This window comes from Zosterops lateralis (genome assembly GCF_965231275.1).
Source record: "Zosterops lateralis genome assembly, chromosome: Z".
NCBI lineage: Eukaryota > Metazoa > Chordata > Aves > Passeriformes > Zosteropidae > Zosterops > Zosterops lateralis.
This window is the reverse complement of record NC_139800.1, coordinates 33,127,333-33,148,830: the sequence shown is the minus strand read 5'-3', so window position 1 is coordinate 33,148,830 and position 21,498 is coordinate 33,127,333. Positions and strand designations below refer to the sequence as shown.

The following is a 21,498-nucleotide window of genomic DNA, read 5'->3' as shown; positions in this document are numbered from 1 at the left end:
TGTATGTTTTATATATATTTGTTTATATATGGATTGATTCAAAAATAAAAGCAGAAACACCACCAGTTCAGCGGTGTTTCTTGTCAGGCAGAAGGTGCATTAGACTAATTATTTTGTACTTGTCAGAATAGCAAATCTTACCAAGATGTGCATGGGCACATTACAAACCTGAACATAGTCAGAGCTCTTCTAGACCTAAATCCAAGTTTACATTAGACCATAGAGTGAGATGAGACAATGAACTGACAAAATTTTTGAGAAAAAGTTTAATCTAAAATCATATGAACTTTTCAGGTAAGAGATCAACTGTTTGAACAATTTAAATAATACTTAATTAGAACTTTATAATCTCTGAATCACCTGCAACTTTTTTCTTACGACACAACAGCAAACTATTTGCTTATTTTAACAAACATAAATGTGTTGTCAATGACAAGTTTTCTTAACTGCACTATTTAAACATAATACAAACCCGTTCTAGAGATTATATTTTGCTGTCTTTGGCTTGAAAAATCTCTAAAATTCTTCTGTTCTTGACTTCAGCTTTCTGTTTTTCTCTGGAAACAAACAAAAAAATAGACACCTTATTAGTCATAATTTGCAGTTAATCATTTGAATTTTTTCATGTCCTGATAATGAATGTCATTTTAAAGCACAGAAAATTAAATTATCTGAAGCTGACAGGCCCTGCAGAATTAATCAGGGAGCATATGGCAAGTGACAGCAAATTACATCTGTAAACATCTAATGCCGCTTTGTTCAAAAAGAAACAGAAAAAAGAGATCTTAATATTTTTAAAGCAGTTGAAATTATCTGTCTCACTCTTTCCCAAACTCAGAAAGCATACCTGAATTCAGAATGAGCAAAATGCTTTTGCCTTTTCTTTGCAATGTAGATCATCAAGCTACTTGAGTTTGTGAAGTCCGTATCTCAATTACATGGCATTTTTCTGTCTAAAACAACTCTTTTGAACATCATAGATGATTATTTTACTATATTCTACAGGGACAGAATGTGTAACTTTTACCAGCGGACAAAAAAAAAACAGCTCAGAAGCTTGAGTAAGGGGGATGAGCAGAGCCATTCTATATGGTTAATAAGTGCACATCTATTATCATCTCTGTGATACTTTGCTTTGTTTAACGAAGTACCTCATCTCATTGCTATCTTATTTCTTAACTGAGTTCAAATATTGATGCCCTTGCTGGCTTCTGTTTTAGGCAGAAATAAAACAAATGTTGCAACAGTAAGGCTATTCAGATTCCTTAGCAGAAGTCAAGAGTTCTTATCACGTATGTGTGATAAAAGGGCTGAGAAATACATATTCCCAAAAAATGTCCAAACATTTCAGGCAATCCCATACCACAGGTGACAGAGGGAGAAACTCATTCAGATTATCCCTGTTCTCACAATACAGTTAAAACTTTCATCATGGCTGGTGTCAGCCACTTACGGAAGCTGGAGAATAGTACTTGAGGAACTCTTTTGCTACCAAATAAGGAATGTTTCAGAGCTGGAAGGGAACTAAACACTAGAACACAAGTCTGTAAATCTGATCTAAAGTAGATAAAAATATCCAGTTGTACACAAAAGGCTTAATCTGCTGAAGCATTTTTTAACAGTGGCCAAAAAGCACAGTAGATACATGGACAATTACTCTTCTCCACTACTAATATTACTGTGTAGTCTAATGCTACAAGAGATTTCAAAAACTGAACTACACTGCCATAACAGGCCATCCAATAATGTGGTGTTTTTTAATACGGTTCTATGACTGCTAAAATATCTAATCCAATCTTGAGTAAATAAAGAATTAAAGAAAAATGGTATGGAATTTGAGGCGAGGGTTTTGGAAACTCAAGTCTCAAAGCATTGTAAGTAAGAGCATAGCTCTCTTCTATTTCAAATAGAGCAGTAATGATTCGTTGTAGGACTTGAAGAAAACTAAGAAAAAGCTACCTGAAAAGGTATGCATTTAAGCTACATTTAGCTTAGGAAAAATAAAACTGTATCTGGGAAGCAGTAATTTGTATCACATTAAAAACAACCTACTTCATAAAGAAAAAACTTAATGCTGTGAAGTTAGATGATGAATATTCACCAAGTAATCCAAAAGACATTTAATATCTCAAGTGTCCATAACATTTTAAGTGAGACAAACGTAACAGAAAAATGAACATCAGATACTGACCTTAAAGCTTCTCATCACTTGCAATCAGAACCATCAAGCCACTGCATGGTAAGTTGCTAGAAAGTCATAAGCAGTAAAATAAAGAGTACAGACAGTTTTCATAGTTTATCTTTGAAAACCCACGAGAAGGGAACTAAGTACACTGTGATTACAGAAATTCATGTAAACATGAAATGATTTGATGCTTTCCAAAAGTTATGCTTTGATGTTCTTTCAGAAGAAAAAAAAGAGCACCAGAGCCAAAACAACAAACAGGTTTCAAACATGACAGGTTATGTTATAGCTAACAGAAGTCACATTCTCAGTTTTAAAAAATGGTAGAAGACTTTCTGGTAAGTATATAAAACTTTGTACTAGGAGATATTAAAGACTTTAAAAAACAGGTGTTAGTAACCAAAAATGTAAAAATAGCTGAATAGTTTATTTTTATAACACTTAACCCAAATGTTTGTACCTGATCCTGAAGGAGACATACTGTTCACAATAGGTACAATTTAAATGAAACAAAAACTGTTCAAATATAGAAATATTAATGCTCCTTCATACATAATTACTTTGCTGCAGGATCCTAAATGGCTATCAACAATTACCCTTTCTCAAAGACAGCAGTTGCAGTAATCAAACCTCAAATATTTGGAGAGGAAGGTTATCACTCTCCCATAAGTATGCTATATCATAATATATCTGAGGAAGTGACAGACCTTTATTGATCTAAACAGTAATAAATTAAACAATATACAACTAGCTGATCCAAAATCCTAAGAGCTTTAGAAGGGAAAAAGTAGGTCTTTACTACAAAGAACTTAGAAGAGTTAGGTGCAGACATAGAAAGAATAATACCATTAACTGCACACAAGCATGAAGCACTGAATAGCATTGCCTCCAGCCCTGAGAAGTCTACCACCTACAATATGCTATCACCTTTCCCATCTAACCACTGTCTCCTCCCTTGAAGTCAGCCTTTCGTAAAGCAAGACCCAGTCAAGACACAAAGACCAAACAATCAAATAGCCTCCTAATTCAATTACGCAATGATCACTTGAAAACCGTTATTGAATTTGTTTTCTAATGCATTAATTGACCTGAAAACCTGCTAAGTTAGGTAGGCTTCCCTAAAGAACTTTATAGTTGTGGGTGGTTAATTTTTTAAGATCTATTTTAGGGAAAAAATAGAGAAAGTGAATAAGTGAACCAAGAACCAAGTAAGAGAAGAAACAGCTTTGAAAAACAAGTAATCACAGCTATTTCTGACTTATTATTGGTAGTTAAGAATCTGTGGAGACCTCTGACTTTAGGAGATGGTTTCAAAATAGGGGTTCACAGAATAAAGTCTGGGACTGGAGAGGAAAAAAAAAAGAAACAGATCACTAGCAAAAAACATGCCTGTAACAGGTCTACATACTAGCCAACATTTCACAGCATATTCTTAGTTAAATGCAGCCTTTTCCACCTACACAATGCTTGGTAAAACACTCCTTCAAATAAAGATGTCAAAGAACATAGTTCATAAACACAGGTCCATCATCATTATAATGAGTGGGAAAAGTTTAAATAAATTTAATATATTTTGCCTTTATGATATTTTATTTCAAGCTCCCTAGAGACCACATGCTTCCTAATGTCCCCAAAAATAGTTTCACAGGTAAACCACCCACAGCTGAAGAAAAATGTTCTAATTATTAGAAGTTAGGTACACAATGGAAGATGTCAGAAACCTAAAGTATAAACTGAAACCTCATATGCAACTTTATCAGCAGTTTCTCCTGATGGCATAGGATGTCTTCCCATGCTTCTCACAGGATAGCTTCCCACAGACACTCAAATTATCGTATCTCACTGGAACTTACGTATCACATTTGGATGTGCTGTCACATCTTAAAACAGCACTTCATAAGAACTGCAGTAATCACCTCTTCTTTTTTTAAAAGTGTAACAAATATTGAGGAAAAAAATCTTCAAACAACTTCATTCATTGAGCTATTTTGTATTTAAAATGTATTTTTAAAGGTCCATTGGAATATGGGGGGGGGGGGAATTCAAGCACTGTCAAGAAGCTGATGATGATCAATGACTGAGACAAACTCCTGTTTAGCTAATTAGAATCACTGATGAGCAATAATGATGTGAGCTAAGAATATCTGCAGACTTCTTTAGGATGAAAAATGGAGTGAAGAGAGGCTGTCAATTTGTACAAGTTCTAAGACTCCAATCAGCTTTCCCATGAGTACTACCTATTTTAAATGTTTAACACAGATGCATTTAGCTACAAAGATTATCAAGATTCCTGCAAAAGTGAAGAATCTGAGAAAATATTCTTGACACATTTCCTCTGTTATGATTTTCTTCCTGTATTACGCTTTACTCAGTTATACAACAAGAAAATGTTCTTGATGTTTGCCACCATTTTAATGGCTTGCCAGAAATGAAACATTAAACTTTGAGGAAACATTTTTCCATGGATGGGGTATGAACACAGCAAAAACCTTAATATTTAAAAAAACCAGAAGTCTGTTTAAATTTCTAAAACCAACATGCTTCATAAAATCTTCAGCAAAAGCAGTATGAGCAAAGAGGCATCCTGTACTGCACCAGAGGTCTTAATCAAACAGGCGTTTAACCATTTGTCAAGAAAAAGTAACTTGGAGTTGAATGTAATTATGCATGTATTTACATCAATTAAATGAAAATAAATTTAACTAATAAATTGAATTTGCTGTTTACATGTTTCATGGAATACATCCTTTCAGTTTTACAAATCACTAATTAAAACAAACAAAAATCTCACAAACAACAAACCCAGCAAATAATTATATTAATAATAAAAACACCACAAAAAAAAAAAAAAAAAAAAAAAAAAAAAAAAAAAAAAAAAAAAAAAAAAAAAAAAAAAAACCCACACCCAAAACACCCCAAAACCAAAAACATATCTACAAATTTGGTCTTTAACAGAAAGTGAAGATTACACTGCAAACTTTTCAAAGTGGTAAAACAGCAAAGGCTGCATTTCAAGAGTGTACCTACTATAATAAACTGCTTCTAGAAACACTGTTACTTTTGAAAGACATTTCATTTATTCTAAAGGGCTGCAGAAATAGAAAGGCTATAAAATATTAGCAGGTGTGATGCAGCTTTAATCTGTCTACCTCCCTGTCCTCCAACTCCCAAGTATTTTACAGACTTCCACAATTCACACATTCTCTGTTTGTATTAAATAGATAATTAATCAACCATATGCAAAGTGAAGTTGCAGAGCACAGATTGTCAATGTTATGGTAAATATGGCACCAATATTGTAATTACTGTGTACAGTCACACCCCTGTGATTGCACAGTCCGTTGTTAGTAGATGCCTTAATCTTTCAAGTAGAAACTTCACTATGTTTCCACGTATTAAAAAAAGAAGAGCTAAACAGTTCTCACTTAATTAAGAGTTTAATTCAATCTAAGAGTCTAGAAGATCCTTATACTTCATGAACTACAACTGATATATATAATTGCTTTTTTCTTTTAATACTTTATAATTAGTACTTTTAAAGATTCAGACAGTATGGAGCAAAAGATAATTTAAATGAATACCACACATTTTTGCACTTTTCTTACTGCTTTTCTAACAGCAGTTACTTTCCATAAATATATATATACACACCTATTTTTGTTTCTTTACAAAAATAATTTAAGATCTAATTACAAATGTTAAATGAAACTGTTTCCTTAAGAAATTATCTATAGATCCATGTATCTATATTACATGACATGCATCAAAATGAAAAGGCATCATTACAGAAACATAAATTCTGGCACCTCGAACTTGATTGATTTAATTTATTAGATGATGTATTACGGAATAAGACTCTCATTTTAAGCATATGATGATGTCTTATTTTAAGCAATGTAAAAAAATGCTAAATATATTTTTACACTAAAGTAGTAAAAAAAAGTGACATTTTTGCTCAGTGATTTTGCAAACATCTTTCATCTAAGATACGCAAGTCTTTTACAGTGTTCAAAATATCAGCACTTCAGAACAGACTGCTTTAACATCTGCACATCACCAGGGTTTCCCCCAAGGATTTTTAAATGATGCCTGCCTGTGCTGAATAAAGTGCTAACTTGCACCTTGCATTTCAAACTGTGTCCTGAGCAGCCATCCAGTTGGTACAACACCAGCTGAATTCCCAGAGGCCACTGTTCAATCAGGCTTGACTGCAATTATCATGTCAATATTTTGTGCTCCGATATGCAGATATGCACACATGCAAACTGCATAATACCTTCTTCTCCATGGAATGTTGACTTATGTTCAACGTTCTGAGAATTTTTAATGAAACAGGATATTAAACTTTCATTAACTCAAGAAAATCTCAATTATTTGACCTTAGCCAGAAAGGTTGTACTCTTATGCTCTATTATTCTGTCCAGTGTATTGAGTGATAGTAACCGGGCAGTCCATTGTATTTTAAATTCAGATTGACAAAATGGTAATGGCTTACATCTTGTTTACATCATTGTCCTCTTGTCTTTGTGTCTCCTGTCAATTTGTAAAAGGGTGTTCTAAGAAAGTTTCTGCAGAATGTTTATCATCCCTTCAAAAAGATGCAAGATATAGACTTTTAATTCTTTCAATTAACATAGGCATCTATAGTGTTCATTTATGCAGTGCATTCACTGTACATAAAAAGTACATGCCATTTTCAGTATATCTGCATATCATCTGTCAGTGAACAATCTATGTCAATCTGTTTATGCTTCTTCCACAATTCACTATTCACAGGACACTGCAAACCACAGCATAAGCTCCTGCAATTACCTTTCCAAAAATTATTTGGTTATTTCTGATGTCTTGCTTTTCAGACATATTTTTGTCCATCTGTTCACCTTTAGACAGATGTAACTCCTCAGGAAGAACAACAACAAAACTCTCAATCACTGGCACTAACATTCAGGTTGCCACTGTTTCTTAACAGTGGCCTGAAATGATAAATCCATTCCATGCCTTTGTCAAGACCTGCAATACACAGCATACTTGAAATCTAGATGTGGAAACACCTCTGCGTAAGGCAGGCTTGCCAAAGGTAAGGCATCTGTAAGGGTATCATCTCGCATAATACAACCCCCACGTACCAAGCCTTGTATCATTGCCACAGTTTGATCATTAATGGATCCTGGAATATCCCTCTTCCAGAAGAAAGGAAAGGAGTCAGCTAGAAGCCCTAGAGGAAAATTAGTCTGTTGATTTGTCAAGCTTTTGTGTACTATACAAGGAAGAGTCTTAAAGCAGAGCTCTGAAGTTTGCAAAAATATTTCAAAACCTTTCATACTCTCGTCTGAACCCAACTCCATTTCAGTTTACACATGCATTTACTTAATAACAGCTATTTTCTAGCACCTTTTTTTAAATCATAAAAAAAAAAATCTTTTAAAAGGCAGCAAACTAGAAATAGCATACTCTTTACATAAGACTGAGATCAATAGTATTTAAAGTAGCTGGAAAGTATACTAACATGAGTAGTAGTTTTACAATGGCTTGTTTAAAATACCTGGAGGCTTTTACATATCCCAAAGGTACTTCTCATTTGCACAGTAAAGATAATTTTTTGTCTATATCTGAATATTAAATTGGGAATATAGTTACAGTTACCCAGCAAGAACTGCAAAGACTGCTGAAAACTATAATATCATTGGTGTATTAGAGGAATCAGCAGCATCGCCATTAAAAAGTACAAGTTACATTTTTACAATTTTAGGAGAGGAGAACTTCTATTTTGGGGCCATGAAAGCATTGGAAAATAACAGACAAATAACGGCAAGGTACTAGTAATTTCCCTTACGGCCTCCACATTATGTCTTTCACATTTTCCTGGTTTGTTTGGGAAAAGATACAATAATGAATTGTCTAATGCTGTAAATAGAAATTACCTTCCTGTAGAGCCAGTACTTCCCACTCAATTCCTCCTAATATGTATTTTCTTCTCTTTATCACACATCTGTGGTGTAAGTTATAAGGTTCTAAGTGAACATTTTGTCTTGCACCTTTTTATTCTCACCACTGTAATCTAATGAAAAAAGCCTAGCTATCTCTTTTGTCAATTTATTGGCTGAAATCCACTGGACCATATTTTGTTTGATTCTTTATAAATATATGATCTAGGAGGGTACACATGCCTGTGCTTTCATAGATTCTGTCTGCTTCCATTACTTATCTGCCTTACATGACCTCAGGCAGTCACTAACAAAGATTTGGTTGGGAATGAAAGTTTCTCAGTTATAGAATTTTTGGTGGAAAGAGCACACTGAAAAATGAAGCCATGCAAATACTGGTGTCACAAGTATTGTGATGTCACCAGGTCACAAGAAGAAACAAAAAAAGGTTTAAATCCATCCCATTCTGTTTGTTTCTATCTCAAAATCTCACAATTAGCACAAGCAAGACAGAAAAAGTTCTGAACTTGAATATGACTGAGTCTCTGTTGTTCCTAATATAGATGAGAAGGCAAGAAAATTCTCTAAGACTTAAACGTTTTTTATCAGATTTTAGTGTAAATTTTCAATTTCCACCTCATCTGATAGAACTGTGTATAATATAAAGAAAATGGGCTGCAAGCAGCACATATCCTCCCAGGTGACATGCTCCAGGAATCATCTTGCTTATAAGTTATTTGATCACCCCATCTTTTAAACTCTTTAAACCCACATATTTTTCCCAGATTAACAAAGCCAGAAAATCCATTGTCCTGTAATTTTCTGGACAGCAGTAGTGGTAGATAGCAGATTCTCTGTAAAGCTAATCAATGTACTGGAACTAAGATAAACTGATACTAGCATAAAAAAAGGTAGGAATTAAGACAAAAACTTTTCTAAAAGGGTGAGAGCATGGAGAGGTACAGTCATGAAACTAAAGCTACTGAGGAAATCATTAATGTAAGTATTAACAGGAAAAGTTAAGACAGAATATATGGGGCTGTAATTTGGTTGTGCAGAAGGTTCAAGGGTAAAGCTAGGCTAAGAAACTATTTCCAAAGTGGCAATTAGACCGTTCTCAGGCAAAAGAGATGAAGCTACATCAATTAAAGAGAAAAATACAACTATTGCTCCATCTGTCAAATCAAAGCAACCAAAAGTTCAAAGTTGTGATTAATAAAACTCCTAAATACTGAATGTGTTATATCCAAACCTATTCCAGGATTCTCAGGAGTAATGGTAACACCTAAAAAAGATGCTGTGGAAGCAATTTCTTCTTTCTTAATTCCATAATTCAGAGAAACATAAAAAAGCTGTGATATACATGTATAGCCTTGAGTTCAAAAAGGTTCTAAAGCATTAGTGTAATTCTAAAAGAGTAGAGGACATAAAAAAACTAGACAAGCACCTTAACAGAAGTATGTTGGTAAAGTTTCACATACCAATCAGCAGCCACTATACGGTGCAAAACACATACAAAAAATTTCAGCTTATTATCTTGCTTTTGTCAATCAAGGTGGTATATAAGAGTGCTGTATTCATTTTACCAATAAGGATAATACACAAAATTACCAATTTCTGTTCTAAATAAAGCATAAAATAATTTAAAGCAAGGGACAACTATAAAGCATAAAAATATCCCTAGACATGAAGAATAATAAGCAAAGAAGAGAGACTGTACCTTATATAGGCACACAATTCAAGAACTCCAATTAATTCATTTATTGACCACTATTTAAATGTAGTCTAACATCTCTAAACTTCAATTCATCCTAATATCCTGATTATTTTTATATGCAACATAAATAAAGAATCTTAATGAGCCTGAACACCTGCTGCTGCCTTCTTAAGCTTCATGTAAAAGAATTACAATTTTCAATATTGTACAGCTATCTATAAAATGTGATTAGGACAATAAATTTTTTTAAGGTTTTCAATATAATTGTGCTTATATACATGTAATAATGTATGTTTACATATATTAAATACTCTATTTATATATTTTAAGCAGTTCTCTCATTTTTTTGTTTTATGAAGGAAGATTAATTCTACCCCCAATGTCCTCATGAAAACATGAACAAATTTTACTAGGAAACAAATCACTATGATTTTGCATTTGAACATAAATGAAGGATGCTATGAATTTGCGCATCAGTCTTCATCATATATTAAAATTATTTTCCAAATCAAACATGAAAACAATAGGAAAAATCGTATACTGTCTAAACAACCAAGCTACTACTCTCTGCAGTTAAGTGTCCCAGTACAAAGCCAGCAATTACTTGCTATCATCATTGGCAACCATATGGGAACCTCTCAAAAACAGCTGTCTTAAAATAACCTGCATGTCCTTACACCATCACTGTCTTCCTCTAGATATGAATCTTTTAGAATATTAGCTTTAGTTACATGATCACACCATATTTTTGGGAAAAAAATTCATTTTCATGCTAGGCAAAACAGGGGACAACACTATAAAAAATAATGACGGAAAGGGAATCTCATCAACATATATAAATATCTCAAAGGTGGATGTCAGGAGGATGCGTCCACACTCTTTTCAGTGTTGCCTCAACACGAGGCAGAAATCCTTAACACTGAGGGTAGCAGAGCACTGGAACACACTGCCCAGGGAGATTGTGCATTCCTCCCCTCTGGAGACACTCAAAACCCACCTGGGACACATTTCTGTGTCACCTGCTTTAGGTGATCCTGCCCTGGCAGGGGGGCTGCACTAGATGATTTCCTGAGTTGCCTTCTAACCCTAACAATACCATGATTCTGTGAAATGCACTCCTAGCTAAAGAAGTTAATGCTGTATTTTCACAAGTGAAAGAACATGTACAGATGAAGTCCAGAAAGGAAAGATGTGAACAACAAAACATGCCTTTTAAGATCAAAGCACTCAATGGAAACCCAAAGGAGCCAGGACCCTACATGAATCTATAACAAGCTTCCCAAGTAAAACTGGAATGCCATTTAAAAAAGTTAAAATCCTTTTTTTCCTCTTTTTGAAAAATCCCCTTTTTCAATTTAAAAGAGGGAACTCACGGCACCCTAAAATAATTGTTTCAATTCTGACACCCAACTCATTAACATTTCCCTTACCTTTGGCCTACAAAAAAAAATCTGGATTCATAAATATTAACATTCCGAAACAGTGAACTGTATATCGTGATAATTAACTATCTTTTATAGGAATCAGATAATAGTAAGTGTCATGAAGAAATCCTCACCATTACTATCCTTAGAGGAATAAGCTGCAGAAGTAAGACCTTGCTTGTCTTTGCCGATGGAGATGGAAGCTCTTACAGGCAGGGAAAAGTTTCTCCCCCAGAGGGTGACTAGGCACTGGAATAGGTTCCCCAGGTCACAGCACCAGCCTGATATAGTCCAAGAAGCACTTGGATAATGCTTTCAGGCACATGGTGTGACTCTTAGGGTGTCCTGTGCAGAGCAAGGACTAGGACTCAGTTATCCTAACCTCTTCCAACTCAGCATGTTCTATGATCTTATGATAGTTATCTCCTCTCTTACCAAGTCTTAGCTTTTCACTTCCTCAAGAATTCAGAAAAACATAATTTATATATAACTGCTATCTAACAGCTTAGGACACTGGAAAATTACCAGTAATTTTCCTCCTCCTGCTCTTTCAACAGGAAAACAAAATATTGCAGTACATTTGTAATCTAAAAATTGTATTCAACTGCAGCACAGCAACCTCAGTGAAAACACATTTTAAAGTATGCTTCAATTTGCACAAAAAAAAAAAGAAAATTTGCAATGTATTCTAGGCATTGTTGACAGAATTTAACAATTAAACTTTTTCAATGCATTTTTAGAACTCTACATAGTTCTCAATTAAAAAAGATAAAGAATATGTTATCAGCAGGAGAGGTTGGTTGCTTTTTGGTTTTAGTAACATTTTAAATCTTCAAACTCACCTTTCCACAATCAAGCTGACAGCTTGAGTAAGATCTGGTTTTGACACCTGGAGATGATTCCAAAGACACCACACAAATTCTTTATCAGCCTTAGAAATAGGAAAAAATAGAAGAAAAAACACATTACATGTATAATGCCTTTTACAGACAAAAAAAATTATACTGAGCATATTAAAAAGACAATTGCCAAGAAAGCCCTATTGTAGTGAGAATTCCCTGCAAGTTACTCACTGTTCCATGAATGACAAAACCACAGCAAATGGTTCTCTTGAATAAACAAGGTTTTAACCATACAGAATTTTGAAGTAAAACAAACACCTACAGTCAACATTAAAATAGTATGCAATGAAATATATGGCAGCAGAAATTACATTATCCAAACAAGGCTGCCTTTTGCTATATCTATTACTGTTACTGACAAAATTTCTGTTAAATACTAAGCCTGGAATACCTGCTTCAACATCAGTTTTACCACACGCAGCTCATATTTCAACATATGCAGTAAAACAGTCTCCTAACACACTCTCATCTAACCTGCAATATATAGAAATTTCTGAAAAAAAACCTCAAGTGAGAGCAAGAAAACAATCCTCTTTACAAACAGACTTCAGAAAGTTTGTGAAAACCAGATGTCAGCTACAAGCTTTCTCCCTTTTGTATTTTTTACACATAAGCTGTTATTTTTCACTGGTGTCTTCTTATTCCAAAAATATTTTATTACTGGGGGCACCAATATTAGTTATTTTACAATCTAAACCCATGTGTTAATTATATAAAAATGTAAGGGGAGAAAAATCCAGCAAACTATAAAGACCAATAAGAAAATATGTGTATATAAAGCATAGTCCAGACAAGGATGAAACCTACTAAAAGAATCTAACATAAAACTAGGAACAAATAAGCTAAATCCATAATATTGGCAGCCAGGCCTATTCAACAAGGAAAAATAATTAAGAGTGCAGCTATGTCTACTAGTGTTTTGGTAACAGAGAATCATCTAGACTGGAAAAGACAATTATGGTCAAGGCATCCAACCAGTAACCTAACATTGCTATATCCACCACTAATCCCTACATGCCATATCCACATGGCTTTTAAACACTGCCAGGGAGAACAACTCCTTCATATCCCTGAGCAGCCTGCTCCAATGCCTGGAAGGAGTTCTTTCTAATGTCAAATCTAAATGTTAAAAATCAAGCTGCCAAAAAGATCTTGTAATTCAAGACCATTATCAGCTTATGCAAAATGCACTACATCAGAAAGAGTTCCTCTTTCTTAAAAGCAGAAAAATTTCAACTAACTGGGTTGTGCACAGCCTTCAAAATGCTGACTGTGTTTCTTGAATTTCCAAACAAAATCAAACAATTAACAAAAACTTTGTGCTGAAAGGAAAGAGGAAAAGATGTTTTTAACACACTTGAAAAAACGCAATCCTTCTCTAACCAAACTGGGTTGCTAGTGTAAGCACTCTTTTGAAAATCAAAAGTGACTCTGTTGCATGTGAACACACAGTGACCCATTGGATTACGGTGAACTACATTCATTTTTGAAGAAAGGTAACACAAAACCTGAACTGTACACCACATAATTAGTAACTCAAATTACTTTTGCATCAGTATCCAAGTCTTTGTTCAGTACAAGTGCTAAAAATAGGTTAACTTTCAGCTCAGAACTAACTTAAAAGACAAACACTAAGCACCATATTAATTGGGTTACTAAGTAAAAAGAAAAAAAAGTACAACCCTTCATTTCAGGCTATCATCTTATGCACTTAGTATACTGAACTTTTATGTTTTATGTATCAGTGAAAAAGATTATAAAAAGTGTGCACTTGTGTCCTGGGTTGCAGTGTAGGATGTACACAAAGTATTTATTCTATCACCATCTTCATGAACTGTTGAAACCAGGTGGGCTAGTGTTTTCCCAAGCCCCCTGCCTTTTCTGCTAATGGCTCATTAACGCCTTTGGGGTGTTTTCTGCTAATGACTTTTGGGGTGTCTCCTGCTAATGACCCATGAGTCACAGGTAACTCCCTCCAGGGGTTATCTCTGTTAATGGGCCATCAAGGACACATTTCACACTTCTCATGCTATTGTGAGATGCTCTGCCCAGGGGGAGGAGCCAAGCATTCCCACCTGGACATAAGCTGGGATTTGGGACAGTGCAAGTAGCACTTATCCACTGGATTCCCAGAGGACCAGAGCTACCAGACCTTTCTACAGGATCACTGCTTCAGGAAGAGCACCTCACCTAGACTGCTTCCACCATCCTGTTCAGGTTGTATTCTGACTCTGTCAGTGATCCTTTGTGTTATTGTATTTATTTTATTTTACTTTTACCTTTTCACCTTTCTTCTTATTAAATTATATCTCTGACTTGGAGCCTCACATTCATTTTGCTTTCAAACCACAACAACTTGTTTCATGTCCTCAAAATGAAAGACACCATCTCCCAAAAATGCCTTTCCAGGCTACCTGAAGTTACAATGCGTGTAGACTGTGAACCAGGTATGACCTACTGCTTCTTTGCAGTCAGACACAAAACAAAAAATAAAAATGCTTTTCAGATTTGGAAGAGCTGCTGCAGGCTTCCAAAAAGCATTGGGATCTACACAGAAGCCGGATTCAGAGTAATTTCAACATCTAAAAAATCTTGTGTTTATATTGGTAAGTCAAGGGGGAAAGCAAACAAACAAAACAAACACACAAAAAACAAGCCACAAAGCCAGACTAAACCTCTCTAAACAACAGCAAAGAAAATGTGATTTCTTTTTAATTATATTGAATGGGCACTAAACAAACTTCAAAGAAACAGCAGCACAAAACAGGGTAAAAAGTGTCCATTAAATGATAAATAACAACAATCACTACCACAAATTACAAACCAAAGCCTTCATGAACCCTATGGAAGTAAGTGAAAAGTCACTGGAATTTCCAAAAAAGTTTCATATTTCAACACGTTATTTACTTTTGATGATGATACTCGAAGTTACTATTACAACTTATGAATGAACGCACACAGAACTATAAATCAATGCTGCATTTATATCAAAAGATATTCTAAGTTAAATCATCATATGCCTTTCACTATGTACTCAATATGTACTTTAACTTCTCTAAATGCACACAAAAGTAAGCAATGTCCTGCCTAGGTGTACTTCTGCCAAAAGAATAAGGGTGCAAATGCATCTTCAAATAATGTAACCAGTAAAGAAAAAAACCCAATCAAACAAAAATTCACAACTCTATCCAAAGTTAAAAATATAATAACTTTATTTAACAAGAAGGAAGTTTACACAAAAACATACATAATTTTTGATTATGACAACAAAATATTAATAAGAAATTAGTCAAAGAATGTTGAGTTACCATATGTGACTTTCTTTTATCTTTTAACATGACAAACATTTTAATAGCCATTTCATTTAAATCTAAGGAATATGACTAATTAAGCATTTTCTATAATGGAATAAGCATTAGTTAGAAATTATTAAAGTTTAAGATGAAAAGAAGTTTAAACAGTCTCTTTAAGCTCTTGGCAGAGCTAATGGACTTGGTAAAGCTTTTCCCTGCATGGCCCTAGGAGCCAAAGAAGTTCTGTGGAAAAAAGACTGCTTACTTACACTGTCTGAAGCTGGCACAGAGAAACACTGCAGCTGTCAAGGCCTGGTATGTATCAATCTTTAGCTTACCCAAAGAACATTCAGCCTACTCAATGCATGTTAACAGCTCAAGAGGTCAGCAAGAACAGCTGAGATCTTTTGAAAGCTAGCAAAAATTACTCATTACTTACAACATATCTAATGTCAGATAAAGATGCTCACCCTGCAATCAAGTCTGGATGCAAGAACAAAAATACTGTGAAAAAAGAGCACATTGTGTATTCCCTGAAAAGTGACATTTTTCCCCTCAGCCCACAGTGAAAGTGCCTGTAGCTCATTATACTGAAAGACAACCAGAAATGCAGACTACCTTAGGCTTTGAAAGTGTTCTTTGCAAAGTAAACTCGATTTTTTCTTACTGATTTTTAACAGCAGCAAGCTCAGAAACAAAAGATAAGCCATTAACAAACTGTGGCATAACTAGCTACAACACGGATATTTGCTTTCAAGTGAAGCTGTGTATTTATAAAACACCAGCAGAAATCAAAAAATGAGGAACGCCTCTTATAAGGAGGGAAAGACAAATATCCTTATTTAAAATATTTTATCTTCCTTTTGGAATGGAATTCCAAGGATAAATATTTCACTGACGATTTGATATCAAAAGTACATGAAATAGTATTAATATTGCAGCTATTTGTCTAATAGAAACTTAGAGCTATATAATCTTTTGAATATTTTTACACCACTTTATCAAGGAGAATTAGCTGGCACCTTTTTTTTAAAGTAATGATACTGAATTTACTAAAGTCAAACCTTTAAATTAGCAGCGAAACAAGTATCAAAAGCATAAACCGTATCGTCTTCCTTTTTTTATCTCACTATACATTCATAACAGTTTGGGTATTAAATTTACAAGCGTAGTTTTTTGTTTAGATGTATATCATGCACTGTGTTGAGAACAAGGATAACTGAAAAACTTCCCTTCTTTAACATAAATTTGTACATCAAGGATCTCAGTTATCTGCAGTTTGAAATCAGTACTCTTTTTGATGTTTCACTGTGTTTATTTCTAAGCATGTTAACTACTGTTAAGTGTTCCTATCATACCTTAAATCTTTACAGCATTACAAATTATTCACTTATTATTATTCATCTTCTCAAATCTGGAAGAGAATACTCTTAGAGCAGAAAAGTAAAACATGAACACAGAACACACTCAATCCAAACAGCCTCTTCCCCCACTCCCACCTCTCCAATCATGACTACAAAAATACAGGACACAAATTCTCATTTTAGTTCTTTAATCAGTCCATATCCCCAAGTGGAAAAATAAAACAGTTGGGAGGACAGAGGGAGCTATTGGTTTACTGTTAATTTTTAGTAAGAACTCTGTAATAATTACATACTGATAATTTTCTGTGTTATGAATTGAGTATTTCAAAACACATGATTGTCAGGCTGGAAAAATTTGTATGGAAATCAAAATACTACAGGGCATGGAGGGTGAGGAGGGAACGAAATAACCTGGCTGGCTGCTATAAGCTGAAAAACCTTAAAGAAAAATTTTTCCACGGATTGTTCTGGGCTCCCCTAATATCTAGGATAGACTAGTACACTTCCTACTAAACAGCTGAAGTCTTTTATCAAGCTGACATATACACTTGACATGCAAGTGACAAGACTTGCTTCTTTCTTGATGTCTTGTAAGACTTTTAAACCTACACTGCTGCATCCTGTCAGTTCAGACTCTCTTGACCCTGCTGTGCCAGTGTTTGTGTTTTCTAGTCACATATTACATTCCTAAATAAGAGGTATTCTCTTGACAACCAAGTCCTGCTGAGTTGTCACAACAAAAAATACTCTTACTCTTTAGAGAATCTGTAAGGTGCTATGCTTCTCAACGACATAAAAAGCCCCCAAAAGACTGATCAGTAACTCACAAGAAAACTTAGAACCTTAGACACATCAGGCTCTTAAAATAATACTGTGTTATTTTCAAGTTTGCAGAAGTACTCACAGACAGCACGCACTGTTAACATCTAATTATCAGGTAGAAATTTGTAAGAGGGCTGTAGATGACTTGACCAGACTGCTTGTTTTAACAGACATCATCAGCAAACAAGTATTTTTGCCCGTCCCCTCAATTCCTTAAGGTTGCAGCATAAGTGAGATACCCTCAACATGTAAATGTATTATAGTGAAAAAAAAGTTTAATGTATATTCCACACCTAATTTTATAATCAAAGAAATTCCTGTTATATTGTCTGTGTTGGTAGTCCTTGCAACAAATATACATTTGATTCAAAAAAGGGACAATGTAGTATATGGCTTTACTTACACTTGTGTAAGTATACACACAAGTATACACACATACCTCCACACACTCACACTCCCTTAGAAATTGAATCCTTACTCATTACTCTGCTGAATGCAAACAGGCACCATAAAAATAATATAGTATTGTCATTGTTACACTGTTGATGACCTAAGTGATCTAAGCAAGAATACCACCCAACTTATATTAAAAGACATTGTCATTACAGATTATTTAATCAGCATACTCTCAGATTATTTCATCAGCACAGCAAAAAGACAGTAGTACACTTAACTGAGTAATTTCATTTTATATTCTTACTTGGCATAAATAACTGACTTATTGTGGCATCAACTGGCAGGAAATATAAGGTACTTCCTGGTCATGGCACAATCAAAAAACTGGTATCACTTAAGGCAGATCAGTAACATCACAGGAGGAAGGGACAAAAATAAACATCAATTCACTGGTAGACAGAACATATTATATAGACATGGACCTATTACACAAATTGCCACCCTCGTTGAATAGCAAAAAGTAAATTTTTCTCTTCTTCAGTGAGCACATAGGATGATTTGTTTCCTTTCATTCACTAGAACAGCCTTCTACCAGCAGTTGCTTTTTTCTGAGTACTCAATACTGGAGATGTGGCACTTGATGAACGTACGAAATCTTCAAAAAGGAGAAAATGTGAGAAATGAAAAGCTTTCTTTTAATCTCTTTATAGATCAAGGATAGGATAAGTGATCTGCCAGCTTTCATTTCAAGCTGTAACTTTCTAAACTACTTCAATTAAAACTAACTGCAGTCATAGACATAAGATGCACAGAACTGGATAGGACATGAATTTTCTAAGTCATACAACTGCTTCCTGCTAGCACTACAATTCTGAGAGTTATTGTAACAATTCCATCATTTATTTGAGAGCACAACATAATTTAAAAGCTTCAGCATAGCTCTCAGCGTTAGTTTTGTTTAAATAAAATGCTCTGGATTAATATGATGCACTTGTGATTTTTAATCCATTCAAGAATACAGGAATACATAAATAGTTTTATTTTACAGACAATATAACCATATGTATGCATTTAGGTATATTCCCTCTGTATTACCATGACTAACCAAGTGCAATTTGGGCCCATTATTTCAACTGCACCTGAAATGACATTGTAGTATTCTCCAAATCCTGTACACTTGTTGGACAAATAGAATACTTGCATACCTTTTAAACTGTGAGCTAAATTTCTAATAGGTGAAACAGCGCACTATCAATAATAGCAAAGGATGAGAGGACTATTTGAAGTCACTCTTCAAGAACAGCATACCTCCTTCCCAAAACAAAACAATTAGATGGGAAAACCAGACCAGCTACACTCACCATCCTCCTCCACGCTGAATCTGAAACAACATGGTAAACACAGACGTGAAAGTGTGTTCTAGAGGCCGTCTCAGTGCATTTGGAAAAATTACAAGACCCTAAATCTCTGCACATAAAATGCAGCTTCCTTTACTGACAAAGGCAATGGTTTGCAGTTCCCGGAACAGGTATTTTTTGTGCTCATGTCTATGTTACAGCAGTCAGATGTAGCAGTGTGTTTTTGGTTTTATCAGTTTTATGTATGCATTTGTTCCTTGTTTTGTATTATTTTTTATAAGTTGTAATGGTTTACCCCATGTCACCCATGTTTAACCCTTCTTGGTTTTACTCCAACCCCAGTTATATGTCAATCATAAGTTATCCAGCCCCTGGGTCTTGTCTGTCACTTTGGGGTCTCTCCCAAAAGTCTGGAAAGTTCCAGTAAGGACCCCAAGTGATTGGACAAGACTTCAGCTGTCTTCCCATCCGAGTTATTGATTTGTTACAATGTGTGTCATTTTCCTGCAGAGCCATACCCACATGTTTGTCCCCAGTTAAACCCATCCCTGAGTTCCTCCCCTGGATAAGAGATGTTACATTGGAGGGTTCCCGCCCTTTTTCCCACTGCTTCTGCTAAGGGGCCACTTCTGCTGAGGGGTGTCTGCCGAGGCAAATACTCTGAACTGAGGTTATCCCCACTGGGGGATGAATAAAGCCAGCAGTTAATCCTGAGCAGAGTCCCTCTTTCTTTCCTGCTGTCGTCGTTTCACTCCTTCGGGCAAACAAGAACCCAAGGGATGGGTGAGGTTCGTCCTGCTACCAACTGTGCCCTTTACTGTTGAGGTGTCAGGGCTGGCCAAGGCAGAGAGACAAGACACCTCTACAATTAGATGAATAAGGAATGGGTTCTATGTCCCATTCCAGAGGGTTACTGTCCACATGGAAACCAGTCATAAGTGCCATTCCTCCAGGGTTCATACTGAAACCAGTACTGGTTAGTATCTTCCTAATTACATGTTCATGATATAAACAGTACCAAGCTGACCACTGAAGTTTCAACACCAGGAGGAAGGGAATGACATCCACCAGCTTGAAAATATCAAAGTTGAAACAAGGCAAAGTGCAAGGTCTTGCAGTGGGGTTGGGAAAAGCCTATTATCAATAGAGACTGTGAGATGAACTGACTGAGAGGAGTCCTGTGGAAAAGGACTTGCGTCAACTACTGGACAAAATCCTGAACGTGTGCCAGCAGCACACACTGGCATGCCAGAAAGCCAGCTGCACCCTGGGCCCACCAAGTCACAGGAGACAATTCTCCCTCTCTCATCTGGTGTTGTGAGACCCGACCTGGGGTGCTATGTCCAGCTCTGTGGACCCCAGCACCAGAAAGACATGGCCATAACAGCTCAGGTCCATAGTAGGGCCACAAAACTGATCAGAGGCATGGAACACTCTTCCTGTGAAAACGGGATGAAAGAGTTTGGTTTGTGCTGCCTGGACAACACATACAAGGATCCTGACTGCAGCCTTTCAACTTACAAAAGGGCATTTGTAAGAAAGACAGACTTTAACAATGCCTCAAGTAACAGGAGAAGGTTCTACAATTTTAAACTGTACCCTTTTTAATTCAAAAAAATTTAAATTTGGATTAAGTATAGATTCAGACTGAAAGTAAGGCAAGTGTGGACAACAAGGTGGAATGGCAAGGGAAGAAGATTGTAGACTCGCCATCACTGAAGTGTTCAAAGACATGTTGGGTAGGGTTTTAAGCAGCATGATCTACTGAAAGATGTTCCTGGCCAGGGAGGCTGGACTAGATGATCTTTAAAGGTCCTCCCAACCCAAGCCATTCTACAACTCTGTAATCTCTATACCAAATTTCAAATTCCCAGTGACATGCTGGGCCAATCTGAAATATTCACACACAGACATACTGTGAATGGGGAGCTACTTTATGAAGCACAAAAATATACTTTTTTAAAAATCTCACTTTTAGTTCATCTTCAATTTTACCTCTATGTTCTAAACCAGTATTTTTCAAAAGGAATACCAGGTACAAAAAATTTTCACTTAAATAAAATTTGTCAGAAGTAAAAAAAAAAAAAAAAAGGCAGAAGGAAATAAACTTAGG

General features: G+C 35.4%; 1 protein-coding gene across 1 annotated transcript in view; it reads right to left on the bottom strand.

Annotated features, from left to right (window-relative positions):
- The window catches only part of CNTLN (centlein), a gene marked incomplete at both ends in the record, with an annotated part of 183,918 nt that overhangs the window by 155,665 nt on the left and 6,755 nt on the right, over positions 1–21,498 (bottom strand). The window contains 3 exon segments of the mRNA XM_083883171.1: positions 473–484; positions 488–557; positions 12,093–12,181. Of these exon segments, the coding sequence (XP_083739297.1) occupies positions 473–484; positions 488–557; positions 12,093–12,181 (171 nt within the window).